At 40.4% G+C, this 21363-nt stretch overlaps 1 protein-coding gene across 1 annotated transcript in view; it reads left to right on the top strand.

The window, feature by feature from the left end:
- DOCK1 (dedicator of cytokinesis 1) overlaps positions 1 to 21363 on the top strand; it is a 329394-nt gene that overhangs the window by 299066 nt on the left and 8965 nt on the right. The window contains exons 47-51 of the mRNA XM_059821380.1: positions 1054 to 1191; positions 4917 to 5062; positions 9373 to 9571; positions 15138 to 15291; positions 19119 to 19264. Of these exons, the coding sequence (XP_059677363.1) occupies positions 1054 to 1191; positions 4917 to 5062; positions 9373 to 9571; positions 15138 to 15291; positions 19119 to 19264 (783 nt within the window). The remainder of the gene's footprint in view (positions 1 to 1053; positions 1192 to 4916; positions 5063 to 9372; positions 9572 to 15137; positions 15292 to 19118; positions 19265 to 21363) is intronic.

Genomic DNA, 21363 nt, shown 5'->3' on the forward strand with positions numbered 1-21363 from the left:
TCTGTAATGCATCTGTGTATTTATTATTCTCCTTACTAATAAAGCTACTCCTTCTGATTGCTGCTCAGTCTTGTTAAAAAAATCTGGGTTTAATCAGTATTACGATTTAATTATGAATTATTAAGAAGCAGCCTCTTAGCTTGAGTGCTGCAGAGCATATCTAAGTTAGAATCAGAGCACTGTGTGGGCTGAAACGGACCTGGAAGAGAAAATATTTTTCCTAAGCTGGAGGTAGAAAACTCTAATGGTATGTCTGGATAGCTGTGGGAATGAAAATGTCTCTCTTAAAACATTTTAAAAGGTCAGCTACACCTCCACACTATGAGCTAATTATGTAATCCTGCGTTGGCATGGATATTTTGTGACAGAAGCCTTGAAGATAAATGATTATTTTCAGTTACAAAAGAGAATTAATTTAATTTTTTTCTCTTCTGTTTTGTTCCCAAAGAAAATACAATAATTTTTCTAAGGAGAAATGTGTAGTGTATAAAACTGTGTCTTATTAATAAGTATTGCTCTGCAATGTATATGCATCTGAGGATGTGGCTCATTTGCAGTTTTAGAAATAGCGTTTATTAAAGAAAACATACAAGTATTTTCTCCTTCAAGGTTTTATTCTCATGAAACTGGGGAAGGACTGATATTAATAACCCGGTGTGAGAGTCGTCATTCATCAGTTTGCCGTTTTAAAGTACCGCGTGTATGGGGGCCTGTGAATACAACATCACAGGAATATTTGTGCTATCTGATAAATTCAGCCGTGCCTCCAGTACGTGATTACTGGGCAGAACCGGGGCTGCGTTCATTCTAGAGGACTTTGGCTAACAGAGAAAAAAGGAAATTGTGTATAACAGATTTTTAGATCCTTTTTTACTATGTTGTGCTTCATGTACAATGAATGATGATTATTATGATTATCATTATATTTGTTGTTGTTGTTGTTATTATTCCATGACATCTTTTACTCCTCTTGCAACGTATGTGGGAGTCTTGCCCTAACCCTTCGCTTAGGAAGGACTGGGCAGACTGAAGCAGCATAACTCTGCTTCCCAGATCCCGTTCCTGGCGGAAGGCATCCGGATTCACGGGGAGAAGGTGACGGAGGCGCTGCGGCCGTTCCACGAGCGGATGGAGGCTTGTTTCAGGCAGCTGAAAGACAAAGTGGAAAAACAGTACGGGGTCCGCGCTGTCGTAAGTTACCTGCTAACTTTATGTTTCCAAAATATGTGGGATTTCTTTAACTTATGAGAAACTGTTTATTTCTATATTATAATTTCCACTGATGAAAAAAGCAGTATTGATGCAGCATTGCCTGGTTGGTCTCAGTGGTCATCAAATCATTAAATACTGAGCAGATGCTAGAAGAGGTGTTCAGAAAGGCTTGGTACTTGCATTTTCTAGCGTGGGAGCAATTTCTAAATTGCCTGAATCTGTTCCTTGAAAGTCAAGATAATTCTTCAGTATTCCATTTTTCAGGAATTGGGTTTAAAAAAACCCAAATTGCCGCTCTAGTGTCATTCTTCCAGAGCTGAAGGTCACCTTTCGGTGGATGTAATTCCTTTTGAGATGTGAGGGCTGTGCTGCTCTGCAGTAGCGTGCACTCTTACATGGTCCGGCACTGCCCTAAATGTAGGCAGGGAATAAATAGATTGCTGCTACTTAATGAGATTTACGAGTGCTGGAGTTCATGCTTTTCTCTTTCCAATGAGCTATTTTCAGTTGCTGCTTCGTCTTTAAGGCACGGCCAAGAATTTGGTGGCATTTCCAGTGGGGTTTTGTTCTGCTTTTAGTTTGAGTGTTACCCGTCGGGGAGGAGGACCAAAAGCCAGCAGACAGCTTCGTAATTGAGAATATAATTAGCAATTCAGTTAAAATCCATGCGGATCGGGTGCTGTTATATGAATCAGTTTTTAAAATGATTTAAAAACCCGAGATGCAAGTGGTTAGAGTTGCTCTAGGACTGACTGTGTGGAGCTGATGTCCTAATAATGTATTGAAGGCTGCGGGGATGAGCTTTCTCTCTGTCCGCTGGTAGTCCTGACAGCGGTGTTGTAAACGCCATGTTGTAAACGCGCTCTAATTTTTAGGTTTATTTGTGAAACGGCAGCAGTACGTGAAACCTGCCTATGCAGTACGCATCATCTCATGGCTCCAGAAAATAAAGCACATATATTTACCAGAAAAGACCCATACGTCCTCGGTGGCAGAGGTGGCCGGCGTAACGTGCGTACGCTGCCACGACTGCCTGGGACGCAGTCGGCTCCCTCCCGCCGGCCCTGTGACGGCCAGTGGTGGCTCCTCCTGCCTGGTGGCTCTGCGGCCCCCCACCGCGGCAAGGGGACCCCCACGCACCCCGCTCCCCCGGCGGGAGGATGGCACCGCAGGGTGCCGTGACGGCAGTAGCCTGTCCTTGGCACGTTGGAAGCGCCAGGGAATTCTGGGGTCCCCCCCTTTTGCTGCAAAGGTTTTTAGCTGAACTTGGAACCGTCAGACCTACTCACTGTTGAGTTGCCTTGTTTGTTTTGGTTCAACATATGTAATTAGATTTCAAGCTATAGCGCTTACCCAGTTTTTAGAGAAAATTTTACCTCCAAAAGAGCAAACAGTGTGGTATCCTATAGGACAATATGCGTTTTCCCCAAAGAATATCCTATTCCAGAAACCATTTCCCACAAAAAGGACCGGTATTAATCCCAAACCGCCTTGAAAAGCAGTGATTTATTTTTAAGACTGCACAGATCTTTAAGATTGCACCGATCCACCTTCTCTCAGCAAAAGCCGTCTGAAGACAAAGGAAATCACCAGCAGACCATTAATTACTGGGCCGTGCTTGCCAGCCTGCACTTTGGACTGCCGTCTCGTCTCCATCCCTGGCTTTCCCTGGCACCCTGGAAGCAGCTGAGGAGCTTGCACTGTAATCCCATGGACTGCCTTAGAAAAAGACAGCCGGTTAGCAGGTCCCAGCAGGCAAAGGACGTGGTAGCAAATGGCAGGAGCTTCCCTGCAAGTGAGCGGCGGCTTCCACGGGCAAAAATACTGAATTCTGTCCTAGCTTACGAAAATGCCACATTTCATGGTTGCCTCAGTTGAGGTTTTTCATGGGTTTTGGCGGTGCTGCATCAAGTAGCGCATGTATTGAGGCAGATGTTAGTTCATGGGCTCACATTTTGAAGGTTATCTCTGCAGCCGTGAGCCTAAAACCACCTGGAGTTGTGGTGTTCGCCTTGTACCTGAAAACTCAGCGTCTGAAGCACAGTTGCACAGAGGTCATGGAGAAAACAGTGCCCTCTTCATGCCCCTCCTGCCTTCCCATCCTTGACCCTCCAAGGCAAGAATATCAACGTGAGGGGAGCTCCATCACAATCCAGTCCTTAACAAATTAAGAAATGAAAGATTGAGAAATGGGGGGAGGGGAAATGATAACAATTACAGGTTCTCCGATTTTACTTCTGCCCCTAAATGAGCAGCAATCACTAAACTGATTCTAAAAATAACGAAGCAACCAAGATACGCCTGAAGGGCCTTAAACCAGCACCCTCTTCATCCAGTTCTGATGGTGGTTGCTGCCACATGCATGCCACTGAGTTTATGGATGTTACGCCAATCACATCAGTATAAACAGGGCGTGGATTTGGTTCCAAATGATCTCTGGAAAATCCCGTAGGTATTTCTTCTGAAGAGTGGATGATGGGGGATATGGTGAGGGAGGGAGCTGCAGCTTTCTGCTCAGTGAGATGCGGAGCATCCTGGACTAATGAAGCGGCAAGAAAGGTGCTGCGCCAGGCAGGGCAGCAAAAAGGTGCCAAGTGGCGTTGTTCTCAAAACCTTGGTGGAATAATACATGCCAGTGAGGTATCCTGTTGTATTTTATGACAGGCCTTGCTACAGAGATTCATTTTCACTTGTGTCTATAGCGATGACGTTTTTTTTAATGGGAACACGGAGATCTTACTTGGAATGTGCCAGCCTTTATGGTATCCTTCTAAGTGGTGTTCCATTTGTAGCCCTTCAAATCCCATCTTGCTGATATATTTAGGAAGAGAAAAGTTCAAATAGTAATTTATTCCCAAGGAGAACAGGAATAATCGACATTAATGATACTTGCGTGTCAGTCATCTCAATAATATACATTTACATCATTGGGGAGATGGCTGGAAAGTCATACCCAGGTGGTGTTATCTTTCTAATTTCACTCTACCCACCAGTAAGAAGTGTCAGGATTGATGGAGTTTTATCGCTTCTGTCTTCCTTGTACAAGGCCAATTTACCAGTAGTTGACAGGGTGGAAAATACACCTGTAATTAAACAGCATGAGATTCTTATTTGTTGACTGAAAGACTTCAATTATTTTATGCATATATCAGTTATTAATGACTAACAAAGCTTGTATAAATATTCAGAACTCTGAAATTGTCTGAAACAAGAAAAAATCTTTCATATATTTTCTTCTTAACCTAGATGTCACTCTGTAAATTGGCTCTCATGACATAAAGTTCCTCTTAGTAGGTTTTCTCTTTTTTTTCTTTTTTTTTTTTTTTAAACTCCATTTCATTTAAATACACTGACAGGGCAGTCACTTCAATTGCAGAGATGGATTTTTAAAAAAAGTTATGTGTAGAAAGCTCCTTTTTTAAAGCCCAGATGTAAAAAAGCATGTAAATACCATTGAAACAAATGAATTATTGGAATATGTTTAAAATTATACATGTGCCTATTAGGACCTAAATGTTTCTTCCTAGTCCTTTAAATGGATTTTCTTTAGAATTTGTTTCTTTTTGTTAAGCACAATGTATAATTATGTAATACAAAACTCTACATGGAAGAAAAACCATCGGACCTTTCCACATTAGTTTTGGTAACCAGTTGTCAGCTATGTTGTGATTTAAGAGTAAAGATCTTATATTTCTTTATTGCAGCTTTCAAGTCTGGATGATAGACGAGGCAGTCGGCCACGGTCTATGGTGAGATCCTTCACGATGCCGTCATCTTCAAGACCCCTCTCCGTTGCATCGGTGTCTTCCATCTCCTCCGACAGCACACCTTCTCGACCTGGCTCGGATGGGTGCGTAAGAAATAGTCATCCAGGGGTTATCTCTGTAAAGCGTGATTTGGTGTGCATGTCTATAGGTTTTGAGGATTGCCACCATCCCGCTCCAGATCTCAGCGCTATCACGCTGTTACTCCTCCCGATCGTACTGACTTCTCCTGTGTGGCAGCGTGACATTTGTTTGATCTCATAAGGAAGGGTGGGGTTTTTTGGTTGGGTCTTTTCCCGGTGTATTTTATTCCAGATTTGGTTCATTGTAAATACCCCGCAAACATTAATGTGACACAACAGTGTGAGTTACTAGTGTGGGGTGGGGATGGTGCTTGACATGACAGCCTAATACTGGCTAAAAAAACCCCAACCTATATAGACATTTATCTCAAGATACATTTCTTGTCTTTTTTTTTAACCAAGATAAATGTAACGCTCTTCTTGGTCCTCTTTAAAACAAAGTTAAACAAAACCGCCTAAGCATTCCAACAAAAAACCCTGGAACAAACAGGAGATAAATTATCCCCTTTTAAAGTATCGCAAGTGTAATGGTTCAGAAGTGATCTTTTGCAAAGTCGGTGATGAGACGTGTGTTCAGCCGGTCCTGTCACAGTAATCAGGTGGAGCTTGGGAGAAGGAAGGGATTAGCTAACTGCTCAGTCATTTGTTCTCACTTTTGCTGCCAGAGGAAAAGCTGCTTATGGCAAGATTGTACTTCAAGACTTACCAAGATATTTCACATGAGACCTGGGAATTCTGTTGATAAGCCCTGTCTCACAGTCGCATCCCTCAAAAGGACAAAACAATCTGTTTTCTTTCTGGGGTTTCCATGCAGCCTCAGAAGTCTTCCATCTTCCTCCCCCCAGGCATTCCCATAATCCAGAAACTCAGTATTTGACCAAGGCGGCAGTTTTTTAAAAGCCTCCTGAAGGGCTGCTAACTTACAGAGATGTGCTAGAAACATTCCTGTCCCCTGTGCACCTTCAGAGGGAGTTATTACCTGACTAGAGAGTAAAAGCATCAAGTAAAATTAAATACAGCAGCTAAGGGCCAACACGATACTTACCTTGATTACAAACAGTTTATTTACCCATTGGGAAGAGCTGCAAGCAGAGCGCGATTCAGCTCTCATTACATTACCCTCTGTAACCTGTACACGGTGAGTCATGTTGATATAAATGTAGGACAGCAGAGACGAAAATGCCTTTTGACTAATTCATCCACAAAAGTTGTCTTCCTGGAACTTGGGGATGACTACCATCCAAGGTCAGTGGGCAACTTTATTTTATCTCGGAAGAAAAATACTGATTCTTCCCCTGCCTGCCTCTACCTCTTTCTCTTTTTCCCTTCAAAATCGTTGTATGTATTTTTCTTTCTCATTGGATGCTATTTTCTTAAATTTCACCTCTCCATCCCAGCTTTGTTGTAGTAGGTGTCACTTAGCAGTTTTGGAGGATCTCATGAGTCTACTCAGTATGTATATTCACAAAGATCACGGGGCAGCTCAGCTCCTGCTCTGAGCCCGGGGCAATACAGCTGTAATACATATGAGGAAACTATAATGAACAACTGTCATCGCTGAGAAGACCTGAAAAAAACGCTCATTTGCTTGATCAGGGGAGCAGGAGAAGAAAAATCATCAGATGTAAATAACGTAATGAAAGATCTCAAAAATTCAAATGACTATAAAAATCCTGTGGGTGGTTTGTCACTGCTAATTTGGAAGAAGTTCACCCATGTACCTACCATAGTCGACTGGGTTTATGGGCAGTTGTCCTCTCCTGCTTTCCATTTCCCTCCAGCTTCATATGTTAATTCTGAGATTAGAGATGTAGCTAAGGAAAACAACTAAAAATGGAGCTGACAGACTGTCTTGCCCACATCACCCAACTTTTATTTTATGCCATCTCCAGCTTCTCCTGCTTTGGAGCTTTTAAACAGTAAAAACTCAAAGCAGGCGTTGACACAGTATGTGTTTTACAACTCCCAACTCTATGTATAAATAAAACTCTGACTTTAAAAACGGACCTTGGGTTTATTCACTGCTTAAAATGAGACTTAGAAGTACAAATCTGAGCACTTACAAGCCGTGGTTGGAAGCGGGAAGTCCCGGTGTGCCTGTGTGAGTTGCCATCTGTTGAAAGTCCTAATGTACTTCTAGTAGGAGCATGGCGTGCTAGCCCATTTTATCACCGATACCTTGCGTACAAATAATTAATAGTACTAATAATAGTAATGCCTGGAAGGGAAGCAATTAATCATTGTCTGAAGAATGGCAGTTCCTCTTGTAAACTTGCAGTCAGCCTGCGAGGCGGCCGTCGCTGCCCTCCAGCCCAGTGGAGCCCGGCAGAAGCAGCTGCAATACGCAGTTCAGGTGGCAAACACACACGGTGTCGGTGTCGGGAGAGCTGTCTTCTGGCCTGGGCTTTGTCACTGGTGCGCTTTGTGGCCCCGGGCAACTCATTGTCCTCCCTTTTCCTTATCTGTAAAATGGGATGAAAACAGCTTGCAGTTTTGTCTCCCAACCCGTGTGATTTTGGCTTTGGTTGTGGGGGTGATGGCTCAGGGGTCGTTGCCGCAGGTGCTGGTTTGAGCGTCTTTCCGTCAAATGAGCTAACTTAGGCTGCAAACTAAAGGGCTTTTAGTGCTTCAAACGAAAAAAAAAAAAATTTGGGATATTGCTGCTGGCTATTGCTGCTAATGGACGTGATTAACGTCACTGCAAATTGTCTGAAATATGAACCCTCCAGTATTTCATAGCAAAGATTGTGACCTGTACGTGCATGCATCCCTGTGGCTTAGTGAATACTTTCCCAGTGTTAAAAAGTAAGCCGGTTTCTTTGGGGATTTTTGGTTTGGTTTCGGTTTTGTAATGTGATGATTTGAGACACCCTCTTAAAATCCGTCAGTGTAATTTTGCCTGGGGTGTGATTTTAGTAGTTTAGTTTATAATACAAAATAAATTCTAAAATACTTTGTCTAGCTAAAAATATTTTAGCTCATGAAGAGCAAAATATCTCTTTACCTTTTATTTAAACTAGTCATTGAAAAAGGTGAGAGATGAGAGATTCCTTTAAATTAGTGAGTGAAAATTAGCTAAAAAGAGTTCCGATATTACTCAGAATAGTGCTTTCCCTACAAAATAAAAACTCTTAAAAAGATGAACTTTTCCTTAAAAAGTTCATTGAACCCCTAAAGATTTTTTCCTTCATAGCCAGAAAAGAAATAGTCCTGGACTGTAAAAATTGGAGAGCTGACGGTAGTAGCATATCAGCCTTGCCTATATTCACACACTTGAAGCATTCCAGGTGGGAAAATACATCTGCTTTTTGGAAACTAACCTTGCCCTTCATTATGGTCTGACCGATTCTTCGTTCTTGAGTTTATCTGTAACACCAGAACAAGTCAGCTCAGCCCTCCTGCCTCCCGCTCACCAGGGCACGCGGTAGTAGACCTGTGAGTATATGTGGGCACGCTGCTGTGGGTGTATATATCCTCGTGCACGCACACAAAACCAAACATGCACACACAGGGTGTGACTATGGACAGGAATGGTGCTTGTGTCTGTGGTTAAACCTCTATGCCTCATGCTTTTGTGCAACGTATAGGTGTTTCCTTTGCATTAAGGGTGATACTATTTGCTTTTCTGTGCAAAGGTACTGTAATTTTGATGAGTTACAAGGATTAGAAAGCGGTTTATGTTGTGCATGTTCAACAGAAAAGCATTACACCTCTGCAAACAATTCAACTGTTATTCCTTCTCTGGGGAAGAAATACATCCTCTTTCTCCACCAAAGAAATAAAAAGTCCAAGAAGAATCTGGGGACTCAGCTATTTTTTAAAGAATTCCTTAAAGGCATTGGTAGACATATGAACTGCCCCCGAGGTGCAGGGGAAGTAGGGGTGACATTTCTTTAATGCATTGTACAATTACCTGCACTCGTATGGGACTGATTGCCACTGGAGTTCCCAGGCGTCTGCTGGCACGCCTGCCGAGGTGCCACAGCGTGTATAGTGGGAGTGCTGAATGAGAAACTCATTCTTATGTAAACCACATACAGTGAAACTCAGGAGTTTGTGTAGCTGTAAACCAGTAAATTCACTACAGAGCAAGGAAATACGCGGGACTGGTTCTTCAGCACTTCTGCAGTCAGTTTTATTGTAAGACAATTATGATTATTACCACCTTCTACTCCCTCCTTTTCTCTCTAATGAGTTTTCCTGGATTAGCAAAGCATTATTAATTAAAGTGAGACATTGGGAAATACGTAAATGAAAATTAGGTGTTTTGAAAATAGTATTTTATTGATTCATGCAACAACAATTTTCTTTAGGTTTGTGCTGGAGCCCCTCCTGCCAAAAAAGATGCATTCTAGGTCTCAAGATAAATTGGACAAGGATGACCTAGATAAAGATAAGAAAGAGAAGAAGAAGGAGAAAAGGAACAGCAAGCATCAGGAGATCTTTGATAAAGAATTTAAATCTACTGATATTTCTCTGCAGCAGTCAGAAGCAGTGATCCTATCAGAAACGGTAACTTCATTAGCAAGTAACGCTTTATCTAAGTCTGAGCAGTGTTCTTTCTCTTTTTAAATAAAAATGTTGATTTTTACAATTCAGTTTATTTTTAGACAAAAAATAATTCTAAGGGGATATGCTACAATGTTAATATGTGATAATGAATCAAGAATACAGATTTTATTTACAGTATTAAAAAAATCATGTTACCTCATATGAAGATCTTACCAAAAGCTGTATATGACTATTTGAGAAAAGGAACAGATGGTATATCCTAAGTAAAATAAATGCTACCATTTTAGCAGCCTTTTGAATTTATGGTTCCCAATAGATCATTATGGGTTTTCTCATATTTCAGCTGACTACTGCAAGACACTTTTTGGTGGAAATGTTACAAGGTCATTTCGTGCACGGCAATTATGTGTTCTTGAAAGGCTATTTTGAGCAGAAAATCGCAAGCAGTTCCACTGGTGGCTGTGTGTAAGAATATTAACTACAGGGCATAACTCTCTTAAGCCCTCTCTTCTTGGCGTATATTTGATTCACTGAAACTGTCCTAAAGGCTTAGGTAACTTGAGAAGTTTTAGCTCTGAAATTGAAAGCAAGGCCATTTTAAGCTGGAGCAGGGTGTGCGTGAACTGACTGTAACCTCCAAATCTCTGCCTGGACACCTGTTTTGAGGCCAATAGTTTAAAACTCGCCCTTCAGAAATGAATGTAATGTTCTTTTGAAGATTTGCGCAAGTACTTACAGAGCCAACTTTTAACTCAGCAGAGTCTTTCATTGGTGGCTGTGTCATTTACATTGGACTTCCGAAACGATTTCTCTCTGACCCGTGATCCTCTAAGTCTTTCTGTTTGGTATTTGTAGCAGAATATTACTTAGATGTTCAGCCATAGGTCTTCTGTTTTCTGGATGTGCTCCTCCTTTTCCATCCAGAGATGAGCTAATCTCTCAGATCTGTCTTCTGACATCTTGGAAGATCAGAGTTGTTTTGTCTGATGTGGCCATAGGCCCAGTATTAGCTCAGCAAAAAACTCAGATAAAATCCCTTTTGTTCATCCCAGGCTTTTCACCCAAACTCCTTTGAAGCCAGGGAGTTTTTCCATTGACTTCAGTAAATTTTGGATTGGCCCTGGTTTGTTTAAATGGAGATTCCTCCTGCCAAAGCCAGCCAGCTGAGCATCATTAGAGTGTTTTCAGACAGAAAATACATTTTGCATAGACTTCCATATGTCTTATCTTTTGATGCAACACACAACTCCGCACATTGCAGCAGTTGTATCTTGACTAAGCCTGAACATCACAATGGCAAAACTTACACTCACATCTCAGGTGTTCACTCGCAATGAGGTGTTTAAGGAACGTGTGGACGAGGCATTGTGGGACATGGTTTAGTGGGCATGGTGCGGTTGAGTTGATGGTTGGACTTGATGATCTTACAGGTCTTTTCCAACCTTAATGATTCTGTGATTCTGTGATCTCCCCGATGCCCAAATGGACTAGCAGAGCTTGTGGGAGAGGAGCGTTAGCCACAGAAGAAGATTGTATTTCGGAGCAGCTCAGTCAGTTGGACTTGCACAAATCCATGAGACCAGATGGGAGGCATCCATGGATGCTGGAGAGCTGGTTGATGTCGCTTCAAGGTCACTGTCATCTCTGAGCAGTCTTGGATATTGGAGAAGATTGCTTATGACTGGAAAAATGCAAATGCTGGCTGGAAAGGAGGACACGATAACCCTTCAAGGCATATTCCCATTTGTCACCCGAAGAACAAAAACGAGCAAAGCCCAACACGGTTTGACTCAAGTTTTCCACTCTTCCCAGTCGAGACCTTTCAGTGGATGACTGGTATGACTAATTTTCCCCTGGTTATAGAGAGGGAGGGCAATTAAATGTCAGAATTAGTTACTTACAGTTACTGTGAGCTTCTTGAAATCCACAGATCAATAATATGAAAAGGAGTTTACCAGTGAGGGAAAAACTCTTCCTTTTCAGTGTCTGCAAACTACTCGATGAGCTCCAAAATGACCAAGTCAATTTTTAATGCCTGGTGTTAGTGTGGTTCATTTTTTCTTGTAGGTGAAATAGAGGAAACGCTTTTGAGATTAGTTTACAAGAGTGGTTGTACAATTCCCACTGCTGCCTTCAGGAATTTTGTACAGATAATGTCAAGCAGTTTAAAGATAAAATTTGTCTTGTCTTAAAATTTTTGCACTCTGGAGACATATGTCCCCTATTAATGATATAAAAGGAAGATTGTTATCTTTTGTGGGTAAGAATTCAGCTTTTCCATTGTTCTACTTTTATGGGCTGCACTGTGTGCAAGTTCCCTTTTTAAGTTTAAATTGCTCCCAAAGCGCTGTTACTGCTGTGTTTTATGAAGAAAAAGGCATTTTGATTTATCTTGCATTAGGAGCTTGGAAGCAGAAAGTTTGCAGGCTTAAAAAACATGATGAAACGGATGGGGGAAGAATTAAGGATTGTTTTTTTCCAAAAGAGTTGGAATCCAGATTTGAATAGAAATGGAAATTAAAGATTTAAAGAGCTTTTAAAGTGAGATTTTAGTAATAAGCTACTATTAGTTACTATATTTTGTATTATAGCTACTGGATTCCTTCTATCGAGAATTTTAGAACTCACTTGTACCATTGCTCATTCAATTACAAGATTTCAGTTATTTGGTGAATTTTCTAATGGATTCTTAGTTCTGACTTCTAAAATATTTGGGGGTTTTGCAGCAGAAGACATGCTTTTCTTTAGTACAATGACAACTTATAAGTACCTTCAAGAAAACGGATGAAAGAATAACAGCCAGCTTGGATTTGTCAACACTGGATCGGTCAAGCCCTTCTTCCTTCTCTCTGCGGTAGAGGAGGAGGTTCTGTGGGTTGGAATGATGCGGCAGACCCCTGATGTGCCGACTTCAGTATGACTTCAGGCACATCTCACATGATGTCCTCATGAGCAAGACTGGGCAATGAAGTCTCATCTAAGGTGGTGCTGAAGGACACATAGCAGCCTGGAAAAACTGCACTCAATATTGTCATGGGTGAGATGGAGTAAATGAGAGCCCGTGATGGATTTGGATAGTGGGATATGTCAAAATAATCTATGTGCAGAAGCACAGCGCGTGGTCAGCCTCTTAATCGCTGGCTCTGCCTCACGTCTATTTATTAATTTAATAAGAGGGTTCTGTGTGTGTCACTTCTGTTTCATCCAGGTGTCATCGCAGTTTACAACCCGCCCATGCCAGCGGTAGCTGGAAATAGCAGGCTTGTTCTTGACAGTTCAAAAGTCCAGTTTCAGCTATTTACTGCCCACACACACACTCACACACAATTATCTGTTGCCTAACAACACTCATATTCTAAATTATTCTTCACCCACCACACATAGGTAGTTATCAGTGGTTTGCTTTCAGGGGGAAATGTTGCATCAATAACCTTATATATGAGACTGTTCTGGATCCTGTGTTGTTCGCTACTAATTGGTTTGTGCAACGGAATTGTAAGCATGATACCAAATTTACAGAGAATATCAAGCGAGAGGTGCAGCAGGCGTGTCAGGCAGCGGTCATTCCCATCTCTGCAGACCTTCTGCTACTCTTTTCAAAGATGATGTTGTCTAATGAAATGAGTGTTTCCATCACTGTGATGGCCTTTCTTATATAAGAACTTAGTTTTTTACCAATCAAATGAATCGTCATAGAAGAACGTGGGAAGGTTATAAAACTGCAGAATTGTTTTCTGGAGCTTTTACATTTTCTTCAAAAAGGAGCATTCAGAGGCCATTTTGTCTAGTTGTATGGCTTAAATACTTCTTTCCAATTTTCACTGTACTCATAATGAATTTATTGACTGATCAAAACCCAAGCCCTAATTACAGAGATCTTGTACTACTATGATCTTCTCAGAAGATAAATTAAGCACTTTGGTATGTGAAGATGATCAGTAATGTCTTTATAGTTTTCTAGAGATTTATATCTTCTTTTAAGTATCAGAAAAACTTCTTTAATATAAATTCTCATTGTTAGTTCTTTGATTCCATGAGCTGATAGCAAACCTAACGCTGAAGCCAGGTAGTTAACAGACCACTCGAAAGCTTGTGTAAGAAATCGGAATAACAGGCTGTACATTTTATTGATTTAGTGGCATCTAACATCACTCACTATTGATTTGCTTTCGTTAGACCAAAAAAAAATTAGCAATGGGTTCATTACAAATTAGTGGTCTCCAAAGAGTTCATATTCCCTAGCAGAGCTGTGATTTATATAAAGCTTTAAGAAGAGGACCAAGCTTGTCAATCACAGAAGTTGTTAAAATTTATTTGAGATAAGTAGGTACAGACCAGGTTATCTTGGGAAATTGATTCTAGTTGCTGGTTTTTCTCTTGATTCTGGCATGGCAGCTTTCCTAATCAATTAGCGTATTTCCTTAGTTGTGTTTTTATAATTCTCTCTCTCTGAGAAAGTGATTACTGTGCTTACCCATTCTACTTAAAATACGCTTTAAAAGATCTTGAAAGAAGAAACCTTCGGAGTCTTTAGGACTTGAATTTTAGAATCAGGCAAATTTCTGAAAGGTTACTCTGAGGTCTTGATGAACTTTCAAAAAAAAAATTACATGCTTTATAGTCATTCATTTCTTGTAGAAGAGTCTCAGAGACACAGCCTTTTATGCAAACCCTTTTAGGGTTTGTTTTCTGAAAATAAAAGGAAGCACTCGTACTTCATTTTAGATTTCTCCTTCACAACGTACTTTTTAAAAAAACGTTGTGAAATGACAAAATTCTTCAAAAAAGCATGAATTGCTGCTGGCATTTTCTGTTTTGTCCTAATGCAGCACCTTAGCTGTTCTTCCCATCTTAACTTCAGGCTGCTGCTCCATTTTCTGTGATCTGGAAATAAAAAATTCCTTTCTTGACTGTGATTACTAGAAACGTGGGGGCCAGTGGATGGGTAACAAACAGTGGAGCTCAGAATTAAACTGGGTAAAAGGAATCGCCTTAACAAAAGCACTAGTTGCCCATCAGATTACAAGTACCATTTCAAGGTTTCTGATGGAAAGTGTAAATGGACTGTGAAGCAGCCAGAGCAAAACAATAGAGATATTTCAGTGAATTAAATATAAGCACAAACAGGCACCATCGAGAAAGTGTTTCTGGACAGAAGATGTCTTCCTCAGAAGAGAGTGTCACCATGCAAACAATGAAAGAGATAAATTTTAACAGGGAAGTAGAGCCATGTGAGAAGAAAAGACTTTGAATGCTGTATAATCTTGTGCAAGGATATAGACTTCCTTAGCTATTATGAAACAAGGGTTTGGGGAATTAGCTCATTGCTTCAGAAAAACACGCCAGGCTACGGGAAGGTGTGTGCATTAAGTCTCCTTGTGATTCTTGGGCAAAGGGAAAAACATTTGGAGCTGTGAAATACTGCATTACATCAGAAGTACTGTATGTTACCATTGCCCTATTACTGTTCAGGGGGTAGTGGGGAAAATGTAGCCCATTTTTCCCAAGGTCTGCCGCTCAGTAACATGTATTGCTTTAGTGCCTCACTGGTTTTGTCCCTGTGCAGATCAGCCCGCTAAGACCACAGAGACCAAAAAGCCAAGTCATAAACGTCATTTCAAGTGAAAGACGTTTCTCCGTCTCTCCATCACCTCCCAGCTCCCAAGTGACGCCACCCCCAATAACTCCACGGACGAAACTTTCTTTCAGCATACAGTCCAGTAAGTCTTGAATTTTAACTAAATTTTCTTTTCCTAGCAAATTCTCTGCAAAGTAACTTCTAGTAAGGAGATGTGTTTCCTGAGCATTGCATTACACCTCGGTGTGAGTTCTTTGAGTTAGTCTTTTTGCCATCACCATGGGATTGCTTGCGGGAACAAGAAGTTGCCTCTTAGCATCATGCTCCTTGCATTTGCCAGCAAAAATTATTTCAACATTTTATAAAAGCAAGCAAAATTGTTGCATTGAAAAAGTTTCTTTTCCTTTTCAAGTAATCATTAACAATTACGTAGGTATAGAGTAACTGTCAAAAATTAATGTTGTACTTGATTCAATATTGGATTTAGGCTATTTTGGAGCATAAAGGCTGAAAAAATAATCTTTTAATGTAATTGTACCTTAAAAGAACTTTTATTTCCTCCGTAGTGAGTACAAGCCAGAAGGGAAAAAAAGTCAGTCTTTTTGATGTATTTTTTGTTTGACATTGACATCTGTCACTCAGGTTTTGTGTAAAATATCGTCTTGTTTGCTTCAGTCTTCAGGAAACCCTATTGCAAAAACTGGGTGTAACGCAACACCTATTTTTTTTACAGTGCTGTTTTCCAAAAACTGTTATTCGGAGATTTCAATTGCTAGCATGTGGCAAAAGCAAAAAAAAAAAAGATCTTTTTGATACCTGTACCTAAGTGCTAGTACAATAGTCGAGAGTTCAGTGTTAGTAAAAAGGAGAATAGATGATCAGTTTTCCCTTAAATAGTGTTTTGGAAAGTTCTTGTTGCCAATTGCAGATATATGTCCTGTGGACAGGAATGTGTTTAGTCTACAGATCTACAGCAACAGAATTGTCTTCTAAAAGGCATGTGGCTTTGTTTTAATGACTGAAAATTGTTGGTTGCAAACAACTGGAAGAGGGATAAGCAAGTGCAAATCAATGCAGCGTTTCCTTTGCATAGTCAGACACCCGCAACAAGTGTTTTGGTAACTGTGAACTCTCTCCTTTCTTTACAGCTTGATAGCCAAAAACTATCCAAGTTTCTTATCTATGCTAAAAACTGGAAAAACAGAGAAGTAGAGTATATATGCTCCTGCAAAAAATATTCTTTGAATTGTGTTATTTCTTCCTCTATACGTTTTACTAAAACTAACTTGATCTCTTTTTTTAAGAAATAATCTGAAACTATCATGTTTTCCTGAGAATATTTATGTCCACATGCTGGAGATTTATGAGTGTTACGGAAAATAGGTTCAGCTTATTGCAAAATCTATGGGACTTGTCCATAATCGTTTGAGGAATTGTAGTGATAAAATTTTTTAGGAATTCCAAGGATAAAGAAGTTGCTTCAGTGCGTAAATTGGTTAAAAGCAGTTAATGGGTTGCTAAGCAATACTGCTTGCTTGTTAGCTGGCAGTTCAAGAGAATGGAGTGTAAAATTTGGTCATTACGTTAAGATGAAAAAAAAGACATCTAACTGATCTCTTGCCAGCTCAGAGATATTCTCAGTGACACATGTCCAGTAAGGAATAAAAATTCAGAGCATACTAGTCTGATGAAACACCTTGAATAATGATACCAAACCAGAAATGATGAGTAATTATTTGCAGAGTGACTGAGGTAGTGAAGTATATTTCAGCTGAATTGAGCAGGAGAAAATTAGCACATCTGTACCAAATAGATCCTCTTGAAGCGCGACTGAAAATAACTGAAGTTTGCGTTCGATACCTTTTTCTGCAGTAGGGTAGATGACTCCTGGATTTCATGAAACTGTGTGAGAGATAGCTAGTCAGGGCAAATAATTTTTTTCATTATAGACTGCTGTTGTTCTGCTAAATATTTTGCCAGGCTGAATGTAAATATGTTGTCAATGTATATGATGAACTATTTGTGTGGATGGAAATACTCTGCCCACATTTACAGGGATTTATTGCTGTCTTGCAAAAGGATGAGGTTGCGAAAGTGCCACGTACAGGCTGTAGGAACACAGTGCAGAAAATTAGAGCTGTAACAGGAGCTGGGGAACGTAGGGAAAGGGACAGAAGCAGAGCAGGACACAGTTGCATGGACAGTTGGTGACCATCAGGTGGTTTGAGTATTGCAGACCTTAAAGTGGAGTTGCTTCCAGATGTTTCCTCTGCAGCTCTAGTGAAAACATTGCTCACCTGCCGTTCCATGGATCTTCCACATGTCCGCCTTAAAGAAACAAAGAGTTTGTGTAACTCCTACAAAATTTGTCTTACCATCTTCTTGGTAGCACCTGTTAGTCTACATGTAACGGCTTAGATGAAGTTAGTAGCTACTGTAATGTCATACGAGGTACAAAGATGAAGTGTTCAGGGCAGTTAAATTCAGCTACTAAAAGGTTGTAAGACCAAATTTCTAATGCTTATCTATGAACAGGGAAGTGATGCTGCGAATGAACAGGGAAGTTCATTCGCAGCATCAATGTTTAGTTACAAATGTTTTCCAGTTATGTGTTTTAATGACGTGAGCTTAGCAGAAGTAGATTCTGACGGAGATATTTAAAAGATAGTATTATGAATGTTTGGGGAATGGAGAAATCCTGTGTGTGTAGAAAAGGAAGGATGAAAAACAGGAGCAATGGAAAAAGCGATGAGAAATTCAGGTCCCGGAGGACAAACAACGCTTTTCAGTCTGGTGTAGAAGAAGCCACTGGAAGTTTGAAGTCCCAGGATGGAAAATAGTCTCCTTCCTGGCGTAGTTGAAAGTTCAAGGGAAAGGATGAGAAGTAAAATTACAGTTTTCAGTGACAAATCAATACAGCCACCTTACAGTTAAATTGTGTTAGTGAGAGGCCATTTTAGAGAACAATAAAAGGACACTTTTTGTAAGATATTGATAGGAACCTTGCAATAAAAATGTCTGCATAAACAAGTCCTCCGCTTGTTTCACAAATCACCCCAGTAAAATAAAAATAACCTTTTTTCATTTCCTGAATGAAAACACTTCCCTAATTTATCAAAAATAAATTACGTTTCTTATCTCATAGAGCTCACAGTGGGTTTTGCCTGTGTTAAAATGACTGAATTACCCTGAAATGCACCGTGGGTGGATTTCTACACAAAAACCGATGTATCACTCAGGCCTCGATAAACTTTATTGTCCCTCGGGCTATTTGCCTTTACAGCACGTACCTGCTAGGATTTATCTGCTAAGAAAAGGGAACTTTCTCCGCAGCAAACAGTAGTAATAAATGTTTCGTACTTTCTCTTGCGTGATTTTATTTACTCAACAACTAATGACTGCTCATTTATTATAGTTACCTGGAGTTTGAAAGTTTTTGAGAAAGATGTAGTTAATTACAGGCTTTCATTTGTGCATTTTATTAACAAGAAGCTTTTATTTTACTGGGGGAAAGTAAATAAAGCTTAGCGCGATTATATTTTCTTAGTGCACTTACCAAAACTTCTATTGTGTATTAATGTACAAGGTCAAAAATGCAGAGCTTACAGCTGAGAAAATTATATTTGCTAAGCTATTGAAAATTTTGGCATGAAATCTGAAAGAAAAAGTATTTTCTATTAAAAAGAGGGGATGGTTCAAGTATTTTGAGTGTATCCTAAAAATTAGCCCAATGCGACTTCACAGTACATACTTCCCGTCGATGTGGGGGTGGATTCATTTGTTCTAATTTCCTTTAAAATCGCTCATTAGATGAGCTGCAGATAATTACAGAGGCAGTGAAGGAAGGGCAGACAAAGATACCGCCTGTGCAGCGTTATCGCAGTATCAATGCCGGAAGAATTGGCGCAGTCTGGATCTTTGGATTCGATTCAGTTATTGAAAGAGTTAACTCAGTGTTGATTTTTACAGATCTGGAGCTGAACGGTATGTCCGGCTCCGACATCCCTGATGTTCCTCCTCCTCTGCCTCTCAAAGGAAGCATGGCCGACTATGGGAACCTCATGGAAAGTCAAGACTTGATCAGCCCGGCGACCTCCCCCCCTGCCCATCAAAGGGTGAGTCCCAGGGAGGATGATCATTTTCTGCAGTTTTCTTTGCTTTTCTACTTCGCACGATCCACAGCGAGATGTAATCCAGAGATTTCTGCAGTTGCAAACAAGCATCTGGAGTATGAGGGAATGGCATCGCTCACGGGGACTGACCTGAAGGGAGGTTGGATTCATTCTGGTGGAGAAGACTAAGCAAAATATTGTTAGCTGTGTTGGGAAGGGAGCTTAAACTGTCAGGGTATAGTCTCAGCAGCAAATTATATTTAATAGCCTTTCAATCCTGTCTCAGGAAGGGAGATAAAACATGTTCCTGACATCTTTCCTTTCTGGAGTGCCGTTCCGTCAGCATTCCATCACTGCTTGTTTCCTAGAGGCAAACACGCGTGTCCCCTTTGAGGGCAGGCGCTCAGAAACACTCTTCATCATCAACGGGGTTTTCAGCTTTCTGAAGAAAATAACACTTTCTCAACTTTGTTTCCTGTATCCTGGAAGCTTTTAAAAATAATTTGGTCCTTTTCTTTAAAGCAGTACTTCTGAGAAGGGCCATTTCTTTTCTTTTTGAAGAAAAAGAATATGTTTAAAGAGGTTTTCTTTTCTCTGACTTTGAAATGTATAACTTTGGACAAGCTGTTATTTTGTGCAAAAATTCTCAGCAGTAATGATTCTTTTTTGTTTGCTGCAGAGGTATCTTCCAGGATTTCTCTGAAGTTCATCATTCAAATGAAATGCTGTTGAGTAATGTGCTTTTCAGTAAATTTCATGGTTAGAGAAAGCGTTTCTAATCTCAGCAGGGAAAGAGTCAGGCAGGAATTTAGTTTTAACGCTGGGAATAGTTTTGTTTAACGCAGACTGTCACAGTGCACAACAGTACACAAGTCTGGCCTTTTCCATGGTTGAAATTGTGACTGTGTTGTTGCAGGAATTTAGTATTTTCAGGCTAAATAAGGACAAAAAGCAGATCATAGAATCATAGAATCGTTTAGGTTGGAAAAGACCTGTAAGATCTTCAAGTCCAACCGTAAACCTAACCCTGCCAAGTCCACCACTAACCCATGTCCCTGAGCGCCTCATCCGCACGTCTTTTAAATCCCTCCAGGGATGGGGACTCCACCACCTCCCTGGGCAGCCTGTTCCAGAGTCTGACAACCCTTTCGGTGAAGGAATTTTTCCTAATATCCAGTCTAAACCTCCCCTGGCGCAACTTGTGGCCATTTCCTCTTGTAGTATTATTCAAAACACAATGCTTTACTCATTATGTTATATGCATATATTGAAAAATTCTCTATTCCCATCCGCTCTTCCATAGTTCTTCCCCATGGCTGGATGGTTTTAGTAAATATTTTCACTAAATTTTTTTGTGAACCCTTTTCCTCCAATTCCCATCAAAGTATACTAGGCTCTTACCCATTTCCCTGGCTTCTCTCTCAGGGGCCAGCTCTCGCTTGACCTGAATACAGACCTCTAAGTGGAAAATTAGAGAATGTACAGGAGGGCTGCCAGGAGTTTTGTCTAAGGAATCCATCTCCATGAAGAAACCTGAGAAATTCAAATTACGTTTCAAATTTCTTGAACTGCTTTCTGTATGAGCTCCAGACTAGTAAATTAATTTTGTATGATATACTGTAAGTTTTAGGTCATGGTAGTAGCTCGGGATTGCTAATGTGAGTTCAATTTTTAGCTAAAAAGTGCAAAACAATGAGATGATAAAACGTACGGTGAGAAATAAAATCCCAATAGCCAGGTTCCTTTTCCCTCCCTTGCGAGGCTGTTTGTAGGGGTTTCCACTCAGTGGACAAATGCTAGATATTTACTCTACTACTTGCAAATGCCATCATGCTGTCATGGTTGGAGCCCAGACCTGAAGATGACTCAGGTTCCAACCTCAGTCTCGTTGCTGTTGAAGATGTGACCTTGCACAGCTTCTCTACCTGTCATGAGCAGGGTTTCTGCATCATTAAATGGAGGTTCATAAAAATAGTAACAATATGCTCTCTTGGTTTTTTATGAAGTTTTATTCAGGTCTGAGTATTTTTCCTCTTTACAGTCTTCACTGCTCAGACTAATTTTTTTTTAAATATATTTTTTAATTGTAGAAATGGACCCCA

The sequence above is a fragment of the Gavia stellata genome, chromosome 9 (genome assembly GCF_030936135.1).
Source record: "Gavia stellata isolate bGavSte3 chromosome 9, bGavSte3.hap2, whole genome shotgun sequence".
Classification (NCBI taxonomy): Eukaryota; Metazoa; Chordata; class Aves; order Gaviiformes; family Gaviidae; genus Gavia; species Gavia stellata.